We start from the raw sequence: 18138 nt of genomic DNA, 5'->3' as shown, positions 1-18138 counted from the left end.
GTATGCACCATCTAAACTCCAGAACCTGGTTGTAGGTATCTTTTAAGAAGATTGTTATAACTTTGAATGACCACTAAGTGTCTGATCATTAAGCAAGGACTACCTGTACTAACCTTAGGAACATTTGATGAATAACTAATAATTGTTAGAACCTTACTTATAACATTGTATCCATTCATAGAACATAAGTGGATTCCTTCCTATTAAAATATTGTTTAGCATGCATGGGTTAGTCCTGTCCCCAACACTTAAAGCAGCCATATTCCATCTACCACCAGCATATTTGCAAAGAGCATTTTAAAAAATCTCAACCTGCACTAATCAGAACTCCATCACCACATCACATCACACCTAGAATATGCCATATAGCAGACAGTATTTCAGGTAAGTCATGTGTTGCTATGAAATATTTCTATTCTCAATTATTGTTTCATGTCAAATTTTGACTAACATTTTCATTCTGGTGCCCAACTTTTCCACCACATATACCATATTTTTCGGACTATAAGATGCACGTAAATTTAGAAGAGGAAAAAAAACAAAAAAGTTTTTGGCCTTCACATGCCCCATTTTTGAGCCTTTTTTGCGTCTGTTTTGGGTCTTTTCCAGCCTTTGTTTGGCCCGTTTTTGGCTTCTTCTTTTTTTGGCCCGTTTTGAGGCTTTTTTCCATTCATTTTCAAGTCTTTTTTTTCCTGTTTTTTTGCCTCAATCTGCACTAATCAGAACTCAGCTCAACTAAAGACCAATCAGAAGTCATTACAGCTAGCTATTAAGACAAGAGCCCAGTCAGTCCCATCTCAGCTGCCCCTGGTCTGTGTACCTTGCCTCTGAAGATGCCAGTCAGGGTTGCTGATGAAACATCAGGAAATCTATTGGCTAGACCACAGTCACTAAGCCCTAAACCCCAACACTGCCCAACAGTTTCAACTTCTGTATTGATACACTGAATATTTTAGTAATCAGAGGTTATTAGCTTCTGGGTCCTCAAGATTCTTTTCACATGTGTCATCTTAATTGAGAGTTGTATGTAACCTGATTATTCCAGCTCTGTTGTGGGAAATGATATCTATAAGTGGCATTATGATTAGTTCAGCCATTATCCCTGCTTACAGGCTGCATTAACAAAATGCAGTTAGCAGTTTAAGTGAGACTGATGGATTATTCAAGATTAAGTGGGAGAAAGCTTTAAAATGAAAGATTACTCATAATCCAAGCAGTTTAAGAGAAAAGGGATGCCGAAAACAAAACATTTCAGTTAAGAGAGTGAGAGAAAGACTGCTTAAGAGCAAAAGGAAAGTAACACAGTATGGTAATGTCATGTGCCCTGATTGCACACCAACCTGCAGCTTGGAATTCAAGAGTGATAGATTGGCAGGCAATTTCCATCCATGAAGGATATCCCCTTAGCATGTCAACCTGAAACAGTACTGAGGTCAAGACAACAAGGATTACCCAGTGTGTGATAGCTGGGGAATGGATTGTGACTGAAAGAAGCAATGAATAACCAAACGGGATTTGGATCTGGCCCAGCAAGGGGAATGTGCAAAAAATAAAATTAAAAAATCAAACACAGCCCAGAAGCAGAAAGACTGTGCCATTGGTTGTTGAATTGTTTCAAGTTTAAAATATATTGGTTTTTTTTTTAAAAAAACCTCTCTGGTTGTTGGGTTAAAGAACAAGAGATTGCATTTTTTAAATAAGCCTATGAGAACTGAAAGAGAGTAATTTGTTTCAAATCATTCTTGTGTTTATGTATTTCTATTAATCTATACAGTGATTGATTTCATACAAGTAATGAATTTAACCTTTGATTCTGAAAGGGAAATAATTATCTCAATAAGAAGAGATAATGAAGAGAACAATATCTGAATTTGAGATGAAACATCCCTTTGACTCCCCCTCTTGTTAGAAATTTTTGGCAACAGGTATAATAAGTCTAAAATTGATAAGCATTTGTAGAGATTCTACCTGGCAGCTCTCAAACCCAGAAGCTGTTCAGGCATTATAGCTGTGACTATGATTATTACTGATTACTTCCGCAACAACCACCCAAAGGAGTGGAAATTCATACATTCACTTTGAAATAATTACAGATGCCCATTTCAAGAAGCATTGTATAATTAATACATTCTTGAAATCAGGGTTTTTTCCTCTGCTATTATTACAAGAACTGATACAATTTAGAACTATGTTGGATCTAATAAAACAAACATGTAAACTTGAGAATAAATATTTCAAGAGGATGTGAAAGGTGGCAATTCTTGAAATAGCTATTTAGGAGGAGCTATTTAGCTATTTAGGAGGAGCTATTAGTAGGAGGAACATACATTTAATTAATTTAGTTAATTTAATTAATTTAGCTATTAGTAGGAGGAACATACATTTAAAAAAGTTATGTTATATTTAAAAAATCAATACATATTGTCAGTTGCCTAGTAGTTTTCTGCTTGTCATATAATAAATATTTGATATTGGGAGGCAGAGAAATAAAGTAATACAGATGTTATACTTTTTATTGTAATGTAGCTGCATCTGTATAAACAAATCACAAAAGTTGAAAAAATATCAATGCAATGTCCTTTAAAAGTTTACTAGAATGAATACAGAACTGCAGCTGTATTATACAAAATAAAATTATATGTGATGCTATAGTCATTTTCTCACTAGAAGTTTAGATGGTCTTCAGTAGCACTCAGTCATCAGTGAGGCAATTAATATAAAGACTGTCCTCATTGTTGCTCTCAGTGATAATATGATAGAAGACTAAATAAATCACAAACAAGGAAATATCTACCACAGGTCCTTATAATGTAATACATTAATATTGATTTCAATTTAATTTTCCCAAAAACAATAAGACGGACAACTCTCTTGTGGATTTAGAATTCTACTGTGTGCTATTTTCAGCAAGAAAAGTCTATATACATCAAGATTAATCATACAAGCTTTGGTGAGACTTTCTCCAGGTAAGTATGTAGGCATGCAATGAAAGAATCTGGCTAAATTTAATATTTCATTCATGTTCCAAAATTGCATGAAAAATTCTTCCACCTCTTTTAATAGCAATGACTGCAATTTGTAGCTAGTGCTAAATTTAAGACTACACTCTGTGTCGTTTAGTAAAAATCAGTCTTACCGGTATGCCTTTGGAATTTAATTATAGCTCAGTACATTTTGCAATTTTATGCATACTTAATAAATAAGGTCCATTAGAACCAATGGGATTTACTTCTAAATAGTCATGAACAAATTTGTGTTATTTTTCTTATTTCTGACTGTATTATTAATTTCCTTACAGGCAATGAAAATTTCTTTGGAAATTTGTTTTGGATTAATCCAGGGCAGAAAATGATAAAAAATAATGTAAACATTCATATCCAAATACCTGAACTTTTTGCTTTGTTATGTTTGTCTGTAGGTTAGAATATGAAAATCTAACAAGATAATGCAAACTTCATATGTGACTGCTAAGTGAAGATTACAAGACACAGTTTTATTGAAATCAAAGCAGATTCAAACTATTCCAATAATTCCACACCAAAAACTAGAAAAGAATTCATCTAGCTCTCCTAAAACTGATGTGTATCTTTATTTTGGGGTGCTTAGGGTTTGTTTTTTTAAAAAATCTAAGCTTAAATATTTAAATGTTGCTTTTCCACACACACACATACACACACCAATACTGCTATTATCAAATGCTACATCTACTTAAACTTTTGACTTACCAGCCACAGCAGTAAAGCATGCCAATAACAGGACTAGAACAGTGTAACCCAGAAAATGGAAAGTCATTCCAGAGCCTGGCCCAGGGCACTTTTGCCCTGTTACAGCAAGGCTTTCTAGATTTCTCTCAAATCCTCTCTTACTCTTTGCCTCTTCTGACTGTTCCAAAGAATAGCCTACTTTGAGCTTTTTCTTCATCGGTCACTCCCCCTTGATCCTGTTGCAACATAGGCAACCAATCTTTTCTTTCTTCCTTTCAACTTTGGTGCGTTTTTTTCCCTTTGGTAATGGTCAGAGAATTATGTAAATTATATGCAAACACACATCCCCAATTTCTCAACTAGCTTTTCCTTGTTTGCTTTCAATCTCTCAGGCTTCTCAGTAATCTCATCTTTAACAAATAGGGGCATTGTTTCTCTCAGCATTAGAAGCGAGTTGTTTAAAGGAATCCTGTTTTTCTCCGTCTTTCAGTTTTTAACAATAGACAGAACCACAAAAGCAGAAGCTGTGAGAGAAAGGGTTCTGTTGGTCACAGAATTGTATCCTTTTGGCACAGTTGACAACAGTTTTACTCCTCTCTGGACCAGTGCTTTAAACAGCAAACCTAACAATACTTTGCCTTCCCTGTTACTTTATTGGTCGCTGAGTGCTGAATGCATTGTTCTTTTCATGAGTCTGCTGTGACTGGAAAGGTGATACTTTGTGCTGTCAGGGGGTGGCTCTTATTAGAGAGTATGCCACACAGAATAGCAAATTATAAAGAATGCCTCAGCAAATTAGTTGGGTGTGTTCGTGGATATACCTCACAGGGAAATAAGGTACCAAAGAGCAGTTGTTCTAAATGCAATGTCTGGCCATGTTTACACATACTGTAGGCCCTCTATAATGAAGAAACTGTTGTTTCTACGGTTCATTGAGTGACCTACCTCTTTATAACTACAGGAACAAGTCCAGGCAATCTTTTTGGCAGCATTTTCAGAAGTGGCATTTGCCCCTACCATCTTCCTAAGGCTGAGAGAGTGCTTCCCTGGCCCAAAATGGAACTCACATTCCCCTGCCTTCTAATCCAGGTAGCTTTAACCACGAAACCAAACTGGCCGTTTTAAATTTGACTCACATTTCTATTATATTTTCCCAGGGTAATGTCAGCCCATCCATTAAGGCCCTATGAGAAAAGAAATGGCAGTAACTAATGCCTCGAACTGCATGTTTAGCTCAGGAGCCAATTTGCTCAAAGCCTTTTAACCATAAAACTGTAAAAAAAATAATAACTTTAAATATTTGGGAATTAAGCAAAGAGCAACTCCAGGATTCCTTCAAGATTTTTTTGCCTGAATCCAATGTTCCACTAATATAGAGTTTTTTGATCCAACAGATTCTAAGACATTTGATTTGATTGGTAGGCTGCTTTTCTGAGTAGCAATAAAAATAGGTGGTTTCCAAAATAAAGTAAGCTAACAACAAAAGAAATCTCACAGATGAATGAAAGTAAATTATTAATTGATTAGCTTGGCTAAAGCCGAACTTCTTTGGAAATAAAAACCAGAAAAGGTGGTGTTATGTATTCATGTTTGTACCTTTAAATATTTGAGCGGGAAATCAGCACGTTGCTGATTGGACGAAGCCTCAACAGAACTGTATAAAGGAGGTTTTTCCCCAGCCTGTTGCTGGGTTCACCCTATATTAAAGAGCTGTTGTCACTACCCTGGTCTCCAGCCTCGTTACTTCCAGAACTTAACATTGGCGACGAAGGTGGGATCTCGAGGCTGAGGAGAACCAGAACCGAGCTGAAGCACGATAGACCCGAACCCAGCAAACCCAGGGCTGAAAAGCGGAGATGGCCAGTTACACTCCGCCCGCACCGTTTGACCCGGCTAAGGAGAAATGAGCTATGACCCGTTTGAGCTTTCTAAACCAGCGAACTGCGGAGTTCAGATAACCGAAAAAGGGCTTATTTCCTAAGCCACTGTGGTCCGGAGGTCATTGATATCGCGGAAGCCCTGGCCGAGCCAACACCGTTGCAATCGGTGTCGTGGCCAACTCTACAGACTTTACTCAAAAACCGCCGCACCGCGCCGTCCAAATCGTGCGGCGGTTTGAATTGGAGAGCGAAGGCAGATGGAGGCGAATCCGCCGGTGACTACATGGCGCCCTAAGAAGGCGTCCAAGGACTGCGGATACCGTGACCTGAGGCGAGGTGCTCCTCGAGCAACTCATCCGGTCAAAGACATCCGTTTCGGCGGCGGCTGCTAGCAAAGAGCAACCTAACGCTGGCCACGCTCTGGGCGAAGCCAGAGCACATGAAATGTCCTCCCAGCAGAGACACTGCAGAAGCCGGTCCCACAAAAGGCGGCGCGAAGGCAACTCCGTGCACCAGGAGGAGGTTCAGACCGAATCCGACGGTGAAGATGAGGAAGGGTCTGCCGCACGAGAAAGCGACAAAGGGGACCGAGACGAATGCGGAAGCTGCGGTGGTCAACACCAGCGCCAACGCTGCAAGTTTAAGGGCCGCGACATGTCGGTGTGGGAAGAAAGGGCACCTAGCTCAAGTTTGTCGAGCGCCCAACCTTCCCGCCGAAAATTCAAATCGGCCAATCAGAGCGGAATCGGCAAGGCGACCCGCGATTGGCTCAAACAAAAAGGCGCGGATTCCAACCAAACAACTGTGGTCATAGGCGCGCCTCGACAGTGGAGAAGAAGATCTTCACCAAACCAAAAATAGAGAGTACGGTGCCGGCTTGAAGTAGACACGGGATCAGCGATCACCATCATGTCCTGGGACACTTTGGCGAAGTCGCTGCCGTCCGTCGCGAGCGCCACCTGCAAGCACACTACGAGTCCACGACTACCAGGGAATCGCATCCCTGTTGAGGACCACCTCCGTCCGAGTCGTCGGTCCACACAAGAAGACCCTGCCCATCACGATCGTCGAAGGAACTCTGCCCAGTCTGTTGGGACTAGACTGGTTTCGTGCCCTGGGCATGGGGTGACTGGCATCTACAAGTGACTGTAACCTGAAAGACATTCTCTTTAACGAGTTCGAAGATGTCTTCAAGGACTGCCTGGGCAAGTACAAGGGGACCCCTATTTCCTTCAACTTAGACCCCCAGGTAGCCCCCATTAGGCTTAAGGCGAGGAGAGTCCCTTTTGCCCTAAAACCAAAATCGATAAGGGCTGGATAAGCTCATAAATCAGGGATTTTGGTGCCAGTCGATCACGCAAAGTGGGAGGCATCGTCACCCAATAAAACCGGACGGGTCAATTAGAATTTGCGCTGACTACAAGGCGGCGCTTAACAAAGCCTTACAGAAAAGCGCTTACCGGTTCCGTGGTGCAACACTTATTGCACTCTTTGGGGCAAGGCAAGTCTTTGCAAAGTTAGACTTGGCCCAAGCCTACCAACAACTGCCCGTGAGCGCCCGCTGTGAAGCCCAAGCGATTGTAAGCACAGGGGGCCTTCAAGTGCACCGATTGCAATTTGGGGTGTGTGGCACCAGGGCTGTTCAAAACCTAATGGAGCGACTACTGCAGGGGCTCCCAGGGTAGTTCCCTACTTTGATGTCCTAATTTCAGGGAAAACATGGAGGAATTGGGAGGCGTTTAAGAAAGGTTTTGGGCATTTTCGGACAGCGGATTAAAGTCAAAAACAAATGCCAGATAGGGTCGAATCCGTGATTTCTTGGGCTACGGATAGACAAGAAGGAATTCACCCTACTGAGAGCAAGGTCAAGGCAATTAGAAGGCTCCAGCGCCCAAAAACAAAGCAGAGCTGCAGGCATTCCTGGGATTGGTGAATTTTTACTGGTCTTTTAAAGAACAAAGCAACCGTTGCTGAACCGCTGCATAGGCTCTTAGGAAAAATACTGTTTGGTCTTGGGAAAGTCAGAAAATAGGGCTTTTGAAGCAGTAAAGAACCTGCTCTCAAGTGATAGCCTGCTCATCCAATATCACAACTCATTACCCCTAGTGCTGGTTTGCGATGCCTCCCTTATGGGGTGGGGCTGTACTCAGCCATAGACTTCCAAGCGGCACAGAAGCCCCTATAGCTTTTACTCTAGAGCGATGTCCTCCCAGAGAGGAACTACAGCCAATTAGATAGAAGCACTAGCCATTGTGTCAGGGTTAAAAATTCCACGAATATGTCTTTGGGCGGAATTTTGAAATCGTGACTGACCACAGACCGCTACTAGGATACTGGCTGGCGACACGCCCAACGCCTGTGGCACTTCGCTTGACCCGATGGACTATATTCTTAGCAGCTTATTCGTACAAGCTGCAGCATCGACCAGGAAAAGAAGTGGGGCATGCAGGCCGCGTTAAGCCGATGCCCACTACCAGGGCGACCGAAGACCCCACTCCGGGGACACCCATCCTACTTATTGACTCTTTGGACTCTGGCCCAGTCACATCTAAGGAAGTGGCTCGGGCATCATGCGGGACATTGTGTTAAGGACTGTACTCGGTTGGGTACAGAGAGGGTGGCCCGCTGCGCGAGCGGTTCAAAATTTGTTAAAAAGCGAGATGAGCTCTCGGCTCAAGGGGTGCCTGTTATGGGGTGATCGTGTAATAATTCCTGATAAATTAAGGAAAGGTATTGGACCTCCTCACGAGGTCACCCAGGGATCGTAAGGATGAAGGGTTAGCTAGAAGCTATGTGTGGTGGCCACTCATGGGCAGAGATTGCTGAGAGGGTAGGAAATGCCAGGCTTGCCAGAGTCAGACCTCTACCCCAGCGGCCCCAGTCAGAGAATGGGAAAAGCCCCAAGGGCCCTGGTCAAGAATCCACATTGATTTTGCTGGCCCTTTCCACGGCCAAAAGCGTTCCTAGTGGTTGTTGATGCATTCTCTAAATGGTTGGAGATCATACTCATGAAATCCACTACGGCCGAGCAGTAATGTGCAACCCTCGCCACCTATTGCAACTCACGGGTTGCGGACACTCTGGTGTCCGACAATGAGCTCAATTCACGGCAGCCCAGTTTGAAGAATACCTGGCAGAGGAGGGCATCGACATGCCCTCTCTCGCCTTTCCACCCTGCGTCGAATGGCCTTGCAGGCGTTCCGTCCGGGCGCTAAGGAGGCGTGTCAGGCTCAAGCCAGGTGACTGGCAAACAAAATAGACTTTCCTAGCCGTCCAGCACAGAACCCCAAGCACGGCCACGGAAAAGCCCAGCGGTACTAATGGGACGAAACTCCGGTGCCCACTTGACCGTTTGAATCCCATTACACCAGAGGTTACAAGGGGAACTAGAAAGACAAGGAAATGAGCATAGGCGACGGGTGTGGGCCGAAACTATGGGGGCGGCCCTAGTTGGTTCATGGGACAAATAATAAAGATAACCGGCCCAAAATCGTGCGTGGTAGAGCTACCAGACAACCGAGTGTGGGCGCCACATAGATCAGTTAAGAAGCGAATAACTGATCAAACCGAACCAAATGAAACAGATCATGACCAATACCAATTTGAATTCACAGCTGACAATGACCGGGGGCGCAAGACTTAGCTGAGGTCCCAGAGTTCCAGCACGCCATCAGGGTCCCGAGAAAACAGCAGGAAAGTTTCAAAAGTAATCCAAGGCGGATGGCCAAGAAAAAGAGTCGGCCATAATCCGGAGCCCGTTGGCTCAGAGAAAGAGCTGGGAGGAGAAAACAGCCCCTCCGACCAGCTCAAACACCACCCAGAACTGAACCAAGGCAGGTCAGAACGAACTAGGACGCCCAGGTTATTTGTGACTACGTAGAAAATAACATGTAAATAAATATGTAAATAGAGGCAAAGTGTTTTCTGGGAGGGAGGTGTTATGTATTCATGTTTGTACCTTTAAATATTTGAGCAGGAAATCACCACGTGGTTGATTGGACGAAGCCTCCAGTAGAACTGTATAAAAGGAGAGGTTTTTCCCCCAGCCTGTTGCTGGGTTCACCCTATATTAAAGAGCTGTTGTCACTACCCTGGTCTCCAGCCTCGTTACTTCCAGAACTTAACAGGTGGGGCTGACCTACTCCATAGCACAGCAATAATACAGAATAAGGTCTGAATTTATTTGTGTTCAGGCAAATAAGTAGCGGAGATTGGTGCAGGTTCACCGAACCGGTAGCAATGGCTGCTGGCCACGCCCCCGAACTGGTCCATAGCCTGCAGTCCTGCCATGCTTGCCTACCTTCCATGCTGCCTTCCTGGCGTCCCGGTGGCTAACTTGCGAAGGTAGGCAAGCATGGCAGGGCTGTGGTGAAGGAGCTAGGAGCTTACTCCCTTCCCTGAAGCCCTGCCATGCTTACCTACCTTCCACGCTGCCTTCCCAGTGGTCCCCCGTGCCCACTTGCCTTCTGAGGTCAGTGCCCAGCTAACCCTAACCCCCACATCCTTGGGGGAGATGCAGTGGCTGCTACCTTTGGCCAAAATAGCTCAGGCTGGTAAAGCCTGTTATTAAGAACACAAAGCCTGCAATTACTGCAGGTTCAAGCCTGGCCCAAGGTTGACTCAGCCTTCCATCCTTTATAAGGTAGGTAAAATGAGGACCCAGATTGTTGGGGGGACAATAAGTTGACTTTGTAAAAATATACAAATAGAATGAGACTATTGCCTTATACACTGTAAGCCGCCCTGAGTCTTCAGAGAAGGGTGGGGTATAAATGTAAACAAAAAAAAATGCCTCCCATGTCTTTTGGAAGCAATTGGGAGGAGTGGGAGAGCACCCAGCAAAGGCCAGGAAGACCCAGCCATTCACTCCTCTCCGCTGCTTTTTCCTGGATGGCTGGCAAGAAACAGGGTATGGACAGCTGTCGCTGCACTATTCTACATCCTCTGCAAAACTGCTCCGTGGCTCCACTCGCCTCCAGCATCCTGATGCAATGCCCGTGGCTTGCGCGGGGCAGACCACGGTAGCTTCAAGGCCAAGATGCTGCCCGTGCAAGTGGGGGAGATGCAGACATCACACCAAGCAACCCTCCTCCTCTTCTCCTCCGCCAGCTTTGAGGTTGGGCAGGGCTTGGAGCAACAAGAGGGAAGACAAGGTGACCACGTCTTTCTCCTCCTCCTCTTTGCGGAGGTTTATTGAGTTTGTTTTGCAGGCTCACCTGAGGTTTATAACTTTGCACAGCCTTTGGGGCTTTTGTGCAGCAAGCCCCTTTCTTCCTCCTCTGCAACTTTAACATGGATTTTTAATTCACGAGGAAAGAAGAGAAAACGTCCCCATTCCACCTGAGGACCGATTGGGTTTTCTTGTCGCTTGTGGCAGGAATATAGCCTTCGCATGGGAGAGAGTTGCTTCCCACTGGCCCGGCGGCCCTTGGGGGAGATGCAACCATTGTGCTGGGGCTGAGAGGGGTGGTGGTACTGGCGCTGAGAGGGGCCACTCACTTTATTCCTTTTCCCACCACTGCTGCTAGAGCTGAGACTGCTGCTTCGCTGGGGTGTGCAGGTAGATGTAAGGCTGATGCTGGCGGTGGGGAAGGGAGACCCACTGTGCTCAGCTGAAGAGCCACCTCAGGGGAACATGGCGAGGCTCGCTCACCTTTTGGGCTTGGTGCACTCGGCTTCCATGGGGCCTTTGGGCAACTGCTCCCACTTGCCTACCCCTCTGCCTCAGGTCCCGCTGCCTGCATCCAGCCCATGATGGGGGATGTGCTGCTTCTGGGACCCTCCTGGAGCACTTTCTTCCTTGTCCCGCAGCAGCTGCTACTCAGACCAGGTGTGTGTGTTTGTCTGTGTATGTGTTTGTGTGTGTGTGTGTGTGAGAGAGAGAGAGAGAGAGAGAAGAAAGAAAGAGTGACATGAGTGACGTCATGTTGGCCATGCCCACCAAGCCACGCTCACAGAACTGGTGGGGAAAAATTTTAGATTTCACAACTGGCTGCTTGACTTTGCAGCTGTGGTTGATGAGGTGTTTTGGTTTTATTTTTTTAAAAAATTGAACATTAGAGAGAAAACCCCAAAGTTTTAAAAGTAGATTAGCTGGCAGAGAGTTCTGCTGCCTTTTGTGTTCATGAGCCTTGGGGTTTTATACTTCAATTTAATCAACATGAAAGAATTGAGCTTTTATTTTGCATTAAGGATCAGACCAGGGGTGTCAAACTCACGGCCCACAAGCTGAATGTGTCACGTGCTGGCCCCGCCCCCACTCAATTTAGCAAAGGGGAAGAAAGTCATGATATGTCACATGGCGCCATTGTGATAATGCAAGTTTGACACCCCTGCCTTAAACTCATAAAACCTTTAAACACCCAGAAATTTTCATAGTATGGAACTGTGAGAGAAAACATTCCTTTCCCTCTTTTTCCTTACTTTTACTTTTCTGACTTGGCAACTATATATATATATATATATATATATATATATATATATATATATATATATATATATGTTTTCTAAGGTTTTCACGGGTGTTTGTATATAGGTCTTTGGTTGTTCGGGTTTTCTCCCGTGTAAAATTGGAAGTGTCTTGGCGACGTTTCGACGAAGTCTCATTCGTCATCTTCAGGCTTCAGCTTCGTGCTTCTGGGAGCAATGTGTGATCGCAGCTGTTTCTTCCTTTTAACTGCTAGTGGGGTTTGAACTGATTGGGTGGGAGCTTGGCTGTGCTCTGATTGGATGGGGTTTTCTGTGCTCTGATTGGCTGGGGTGTGTCCTGTGTTGGTGGGGGCTTGGTTGTGCTCAGTCTAGTCTGTGCTGCAGGGGATTTGAGCTGGTGAGATGCATAGCTGTTGTTTGGCTTTGTGGTCGTGCTACATCTTCATAGTGGGTGTCAGTCTGCTGCATGAATGGATTGGAGGGGTTTGAAATGGCTAATGTTGCAGCTGCGGTCTGGCTTCTGGTCCTTGGTCGTGCTTCATGATCAGTGTGGGTTTGGGTCTGCTTTCTGGGTGGGTGTGGTGGTGACATCCTGTGTGGACCGGGTGAGTGTGGGTCTGGTGTCATTCCTCGTGTTAGGGACTCGTTTGTCAATAAGGGCGGGTTTCCAAATGGCTGGTAGGCGGGAGGTGTCATCTCGTTTGTTCATGCTGTGTGGCCGTTTTTCTATCTCAATGGCTTCTCTGATTATTCTGTTGTTAAAGTGTTCAGTTTTGGCGATAGTTCTGGTCTGTTTAAAGTCAATATCATGTCCTGTGACTTTAAAGTGTTGGACCAGGGAAGAAGTTGGTTCCTCTTTTTTTTGAATGAGTTCTTGTGTTCTTCAATGCGTGCACTTATTCTTCTGTTGGTTTGTCCAATGTATGTGGTGGGGCAGGCAGTGCATGGGATTTCATATACTCCTTGATTTTCTAACTCAATTTTGTCTTTGGGGTTTCTTAGGATGGTGGATATTTTTCTGTTTGTGCAGAATGCTGTCTTGATGTTGTGTTTGTGGAGGATCTTGCTGATTCTGTCTGTGGTGCCTTTTATATATGGGAGGAGGGCTGTGCCGTTTTCTTGTTCTCTGTCTTGGATTTTAGTGGGGGTTCTTTTGGATTAGCTTGGTAATCTTATTTCTTTGGAATCCATTGGATGTTAGTACGTTAGTGAGAGTGTCTAGTTCGGGTTTTAGGTGTTGTTCATCAGCTAAGCATTTTGTTCTGGAGATGAGGCTACGGAGTTGATCTGTGCTGGTGGTGGTGGAGAGTGCAGATAGCGGTTTGTGTGTGTTTTCTTCTGGTAGATGGTGTGTCCTAGGGAGCCATTGGGTTTTCTGTAGACTAAGACATGAAGTCTCATTCGTCATCTTCAGGCTTCAGCCGTGCTTCTGGGAGCAAGCATTCTGAAGATGACGAATGAGACTTCCGAAACGATGCCAAGACACTTCCAATTTTACGGAGAAACCCAATAACCAAAGACTCACATTGAAACCTCACGAAACCTCAGAAAATATATATATATATATATATATATATATATATATATATATATATATATATATATATATATATATAGGTCTTTGGTTGTTGGTTTTCTCCGTGTAAGATTGAAGTGTCTTGGCGACGTTTCGAAGTCTCATTCGTCATCTTCAGGCTTCAGCTTCGTGCTTCTGGGAGGAATGTGTGATCGCAGCTGTTTCTTCCTTTGAACTGCTAGTGGGGTTTGAACTGATTGGGTGGGAGCTTGGCTGTGCTCTGATTGGATGGGGTTTTCTGTGCTCTGATTGGCTGGGGGTGTGTCCTGTGTTGGTGGGGGCTTGGTTGTGCTCAGTCTAGTCTGTGCTGCAGGGGGATTTGAGCTGGTGAGCTGCATAGCTGTTGTTTGGCTTTGTGGTCGTGCTACATCTTCATAGTGGGTGTCAGTCTGCTGCATGAATGGATTGGAGGGGTTTGAAATGGCTAATGTTGCAGCTGCGGTCTGGCTTCTGGTCCTTGGTCGTGCTTCATGATCAGTGTGGGTTTGGGTCTGCTTTCTGGGTGGATGTGTGGTGGTGACATCCTGTGTGGACCTTGTGAGTGTGGGTCTGGTGTCATTCCTCGTGTTAGGGACTCGTTTGTCAATAAGGGCGGGTTTCCAAATGGCTGGTAGGCGGAGGTGTCATCTCGTTTGTTCATGCTGTGTGGGCGTTTTCTATCTCAATGGCTTCTCTGATTATTCTGTTGTTAAAGTGTTCAGTTTTGGCGATAGTTCTGGTCTTTTAAAGTCAATATCATGTCCTGTGACTTTAAAGTGTTGGACCAGGGAAGAAGTTGGTTCCTCTTTTGAATGAGTTCTTGTGTTCTTCAATGCGTGCACTTATTCTTCTGTTGGTTTGTCCAATGTATGTGGTGGGGCAGGCGGTGCATGGGATTTCATATACTCCTTGATTTTCTAACTCAATTTTGTCTTTGGGGTTTCTTAGGATGGTGGATATTTTTCTGTTTGTGCAGAATGCTGTCTTGATGTTGTGTTTGTGGAGGATCTTGCTGATTCTGTCTGTGGTGCCTTTTATATATGGGAGGAGGGCTGTGCCGTTTTCTTGTTCTCTGTCTTGGATTTTAGTGGGGGGTTCTTTTTGGATTAGCTTGGTAATCTTATTTCTTTGGAATCCATTGGATGTTAGTACGTTAGTGAGAGTGTCTAGTTCGGGTTTTAGGTGTTGTTCATCAGCTAAGCATTTTGTTCTGGAGATGAGTGTCTTGGCTACGGAGTTGATCTGTGCTGGGTGGTGGTGTGAGAGTGCGTGCAGATAGCGGTTTGTGTGTGTTTTCTTCTGGTAGATGGTGTGTCCTAGGGAGCCATTGGGTTTTCTGTAGACTAAGACATCCAGGAAGGGAAGTTGGTTGTTAACTTCTGTTTCCATGGTGAACTGTATTTTGGGGTGTAGGTCTTTGGTTATTCGGGTTTTCTCCCGCGTAAAATTGGAAGTGTCTTGGCGACATTTCGACGAAGTCTCATTCGTCATCTTCAGGCTTCAGCTTCGTGCTTCTGGGAGCAAGCATTCTGAAGATGACGAATGAGACTTCGTCGAAACGTTGCCAAGACACTTCCAATTTTACGGAGAAACCCAATAACCAAAGACCTATATACAAACACCTACAAAACCTCAGAAAACATATATATATATATATATATATATATATATATATATATATATATATATATATATATATATATATATAGGTCTTTGGTTGTTCGGGTTTTCTCCCGTGTAAGATTGGAAGTGTCTTGGCGACGTTTCGACGAAGTCTCATTCGTCATCTGTCATTCGTCATATGCAATGATATATATATATATATATATCTTTAGAGAGTGGGCATCAAAAATTCATTTTTAATGTGTGCCAGTGTGTACATAGAGAAAGTGACAATCAAAGTTATCTTAACATTTTTTTCTCCTCACAAAAGCCAGCAGCCATAAAATTCTATAAATGCATGTTATATCTTGAAATGACTCTGTGGTTACTGGGCATCAAAACTATCCCTGTGGCAAAATACTAGACAACCCATAACCTGTTTGATCAAGCACAAAAAGACTGGAGATGAGTCCCTGAGCTGGGGAGACTTACTCAAATAGTTTGCAACCTTCCGTGCAAGGTTCCCTTTTGACTTTCTCTCTGCATGTTTCCCAGGAATGAAGTTGCAAATCAAAACCCATTGTCAGCTGTGGTCACATGATCCTCCTAAATTTTCTCTCTGCAAGCTTCCGCTATGACTCAAAGGAGTCAGGGAACACTGTGAATGAGAATCACAGGTCATTAGTTTAGAGATATTTCCCTGCCCAAATAGAAAAACAGAATGACTATGGGAGGACCAAAAAAAAAATCAGTGGGAGTGACTCCTCTCTGCCTGATGACTTTCCCAATGAATTTCTTTATGGAAAGCTGGCAGTGAGGGTTGGAAACCTCCCTCTCTCTCTCCCTCCCTCCCTCCCTTCCTTTGAGTAAGCATGGCATGACTTGTGAGACTCTAATCCTTTGCTAGCAGTGGCCAGTGGAGGTATCGTATCTGTATTTCTTCTGTAGAATAAAGTAACATGTTACATCTGTATGCTTCTGCTCTATCCTTACTTTATACCTAAGCATTTCTATGTGTGAACTGGGAAGCATTAGGCAGCTACATTCATTTTGCTCTGGATCATATGAGCAAGACAGAATAGCAAGAATGTTGACTGGGTTGGTGCAATCACCAATATTCTGATTCTGTCCAGCTTCTTTACCCATAAGAATGCATTGGGGAAACTTTTTCAGATTGTTTTTCCTCTGTAGCCCCCATCCCTCATTAGACCTAACCTATTTTCAGAGTTGATTTTTCTTTCGCTAGTTTGTCTCTCAACCCCAAACTGAGCCTGCTCTGGTTATTTTTCTGAGAGTTGTGTTGTTGAAATGCAGACAAAATTTTGAGCCCCTCATCTCCAACATCCTGCTGGGATTGGAATGAATTTAAAAAGGTCAATGTGTATAGAAGTATGATATGTGACCTTCTCCCCACTTTTCTTCTTTAAAGTTTATAACAATAAAGCAAAATGAAAGCAGTACTGTTTACATTCTAATATGGTTATTCATAACGTTTACATGTGCCAGAGACTGTAACCTATGCAAGATAGGAAAGAAGAAATGCTGATAATGTATGAGCAATATACTCATACTTACTAATCTTTGCCAGTAATTTTTCTTGTTTAATGTTGATGGATTTCTTTTCACCAGGAATGTAATAGATAAAGTATTTCCTTAAAGTTTTGAATAGGAGAGCTAATCAGACCTTGAAAGATAACACACACCATTTTATTATCTTCTTGTTGTTGATATTCGGCCAAGATTTCTCACATATACAGTAAATTGGCAATGCAGCAGGTTTATCCTTTGAAGCCTTGCTGATATCTGTCTAGGACTTCTAACCTGCAGATCTTAAGCAAAGTTATTTATTTTGGGTGAGCAGTCATATAAATTTTCTAAATGTTTTTCTGGGGGAAAAAAGAGAAATAATCCTGACAAATATAGAGAATAACTTTAATTGTGTTCAAAGTTTTAAATGCTTTGAAGGAGTTGTTCAATTAAGTTGAATGGAGAGAGTTTAAGCAAAGCTCAAACTAGAGCATTTGCTATCAGAAAATGTAGTGCAGATGTCAGCCCATTACATATTTCATAATTTCATATTAGAGGTTTCATAGAATATAAGGCTATTAAGTCATGATTTTCCTCTGTATTACAGTAACAAGCCTGTCAATTCCAATTGCTAGGGCTCGTCTACAGAAAGATTCATTTATTTATCTCATTTAATTTATTTATCCAAAACATTTATATGGCCACCCACCTTGAAAACCAGACTCTGGGCAGCTTGCAACCACAACATGTTGTCATCTTTTCATTGGCACCCAGTTGGCTATTCTGAGGACAAAATGTTGGAGTGGGTAGATTTGACTTGAATCACAAACAACAATTCTACAATTTACATTTATCAATAATAGGTATATGTATCTACAGTTATACCTACAAATTATCATCCACAAAAAGATTCTGTCTCAATCATTTATTTATTTAAAACATTTGTATGGCCACTCACCTTGAAAATCAGAATCTGGATAGCTGGAAATCCACATCTTGTTCTCTTTGTGAATTTTCATTGGCATCCAATTGGCTGTTGTGAGAACAAAATGTTACACTGGATGGTTTTTGCTTGATCTACTATTGGTCCATCAATGATTCACAATATTCTACAGTTTGTATTGATAGATAATAAGTATGTACCATTATAACTCATTTTTATTCTGCAATATATTTTTTATAAATACAACTCTATTCCAAAAACTAAAACTAGAACAAATCTGTTTTTAATATTTATGCTATTAAAAGGCATAATTACCAAGGCATACTTAACCCCTTGCCATAATGATTATGGCTTTTAGCCCATAACATTATTTGATCAAAAGGAATGCCTCCCTATCATCAGACAGAAATGAGACATTTCCAGTCAGCTTTCAGGTTCATTTCACATGCCCTGGAACCTACATTTCAGGCAATCCTTTTTGAAAGTTATATGACATAA

At 43.0% G+C, this 18138-nt stretch overlaps 1 protein-coding gene and 1 long non-coding RNA gene across 4 annotated transcripts in view; both read right to left on the bottom strand.

Moving 5' to 3' along the window:
• CFH (complement factor H) overlaps positions 1-3936 on the bottom strand; it is an 81942-nt gene extending 78006 nt beyond the window's left edge. For all 3 annotated transcript variants that reach the window (XM_058177291.1, XM_058177293.1, XM_058177292.1), the window contains exon 1: positions 3726-3936. In XM_058177291.1, the coding sequence (XP_058033274.1) occupies positions 3726-3921 (196 nt within the window). In that variant the 5' untranslated portion in view covers positions 3922-3936. The remainder of the gene's footprint in view (positions 1-3725) is intronic.
• Positions 3937-16916: 12980 nt separating this feature from the next.
• On the bottom strand, positions 16917-17742 carry LOC131196291 (uncharacterized). Its single transcript, XR_009154687.1, has 3 exons — positions 17656-17742; positions 17407-17480; positions 16917-16999 (listed from the first exon to the last, which is right to left on the bottom strand). It is a non-coding gene; the product is annotated as an uncharacterized LOC131196291 (long non-coding RNA).
• Positions 17743-18138: the final 396 nt, after the last annotated feature.

Source organism: Ahaetulla prasina, chromosome 3, assembly GCF_028640845.1.
Source record: "Ahaetulla prasina isolate Xishuangbanna chromosome 3, ASM2864084v1, whole genome shotgun sequence".
Classification (NCBI taxonomy): domain Eukaryota; kingdom Metazoa; phylum Chordata; class Lepidosauria; order Squamata; family Colubridae; genus Ahaetulla; species Ahaetulla prasina.
Note: the sequence above shows the minus strand (reverse complement) of the source record. Positions and strands in the feature narration are given on the sequence as shown.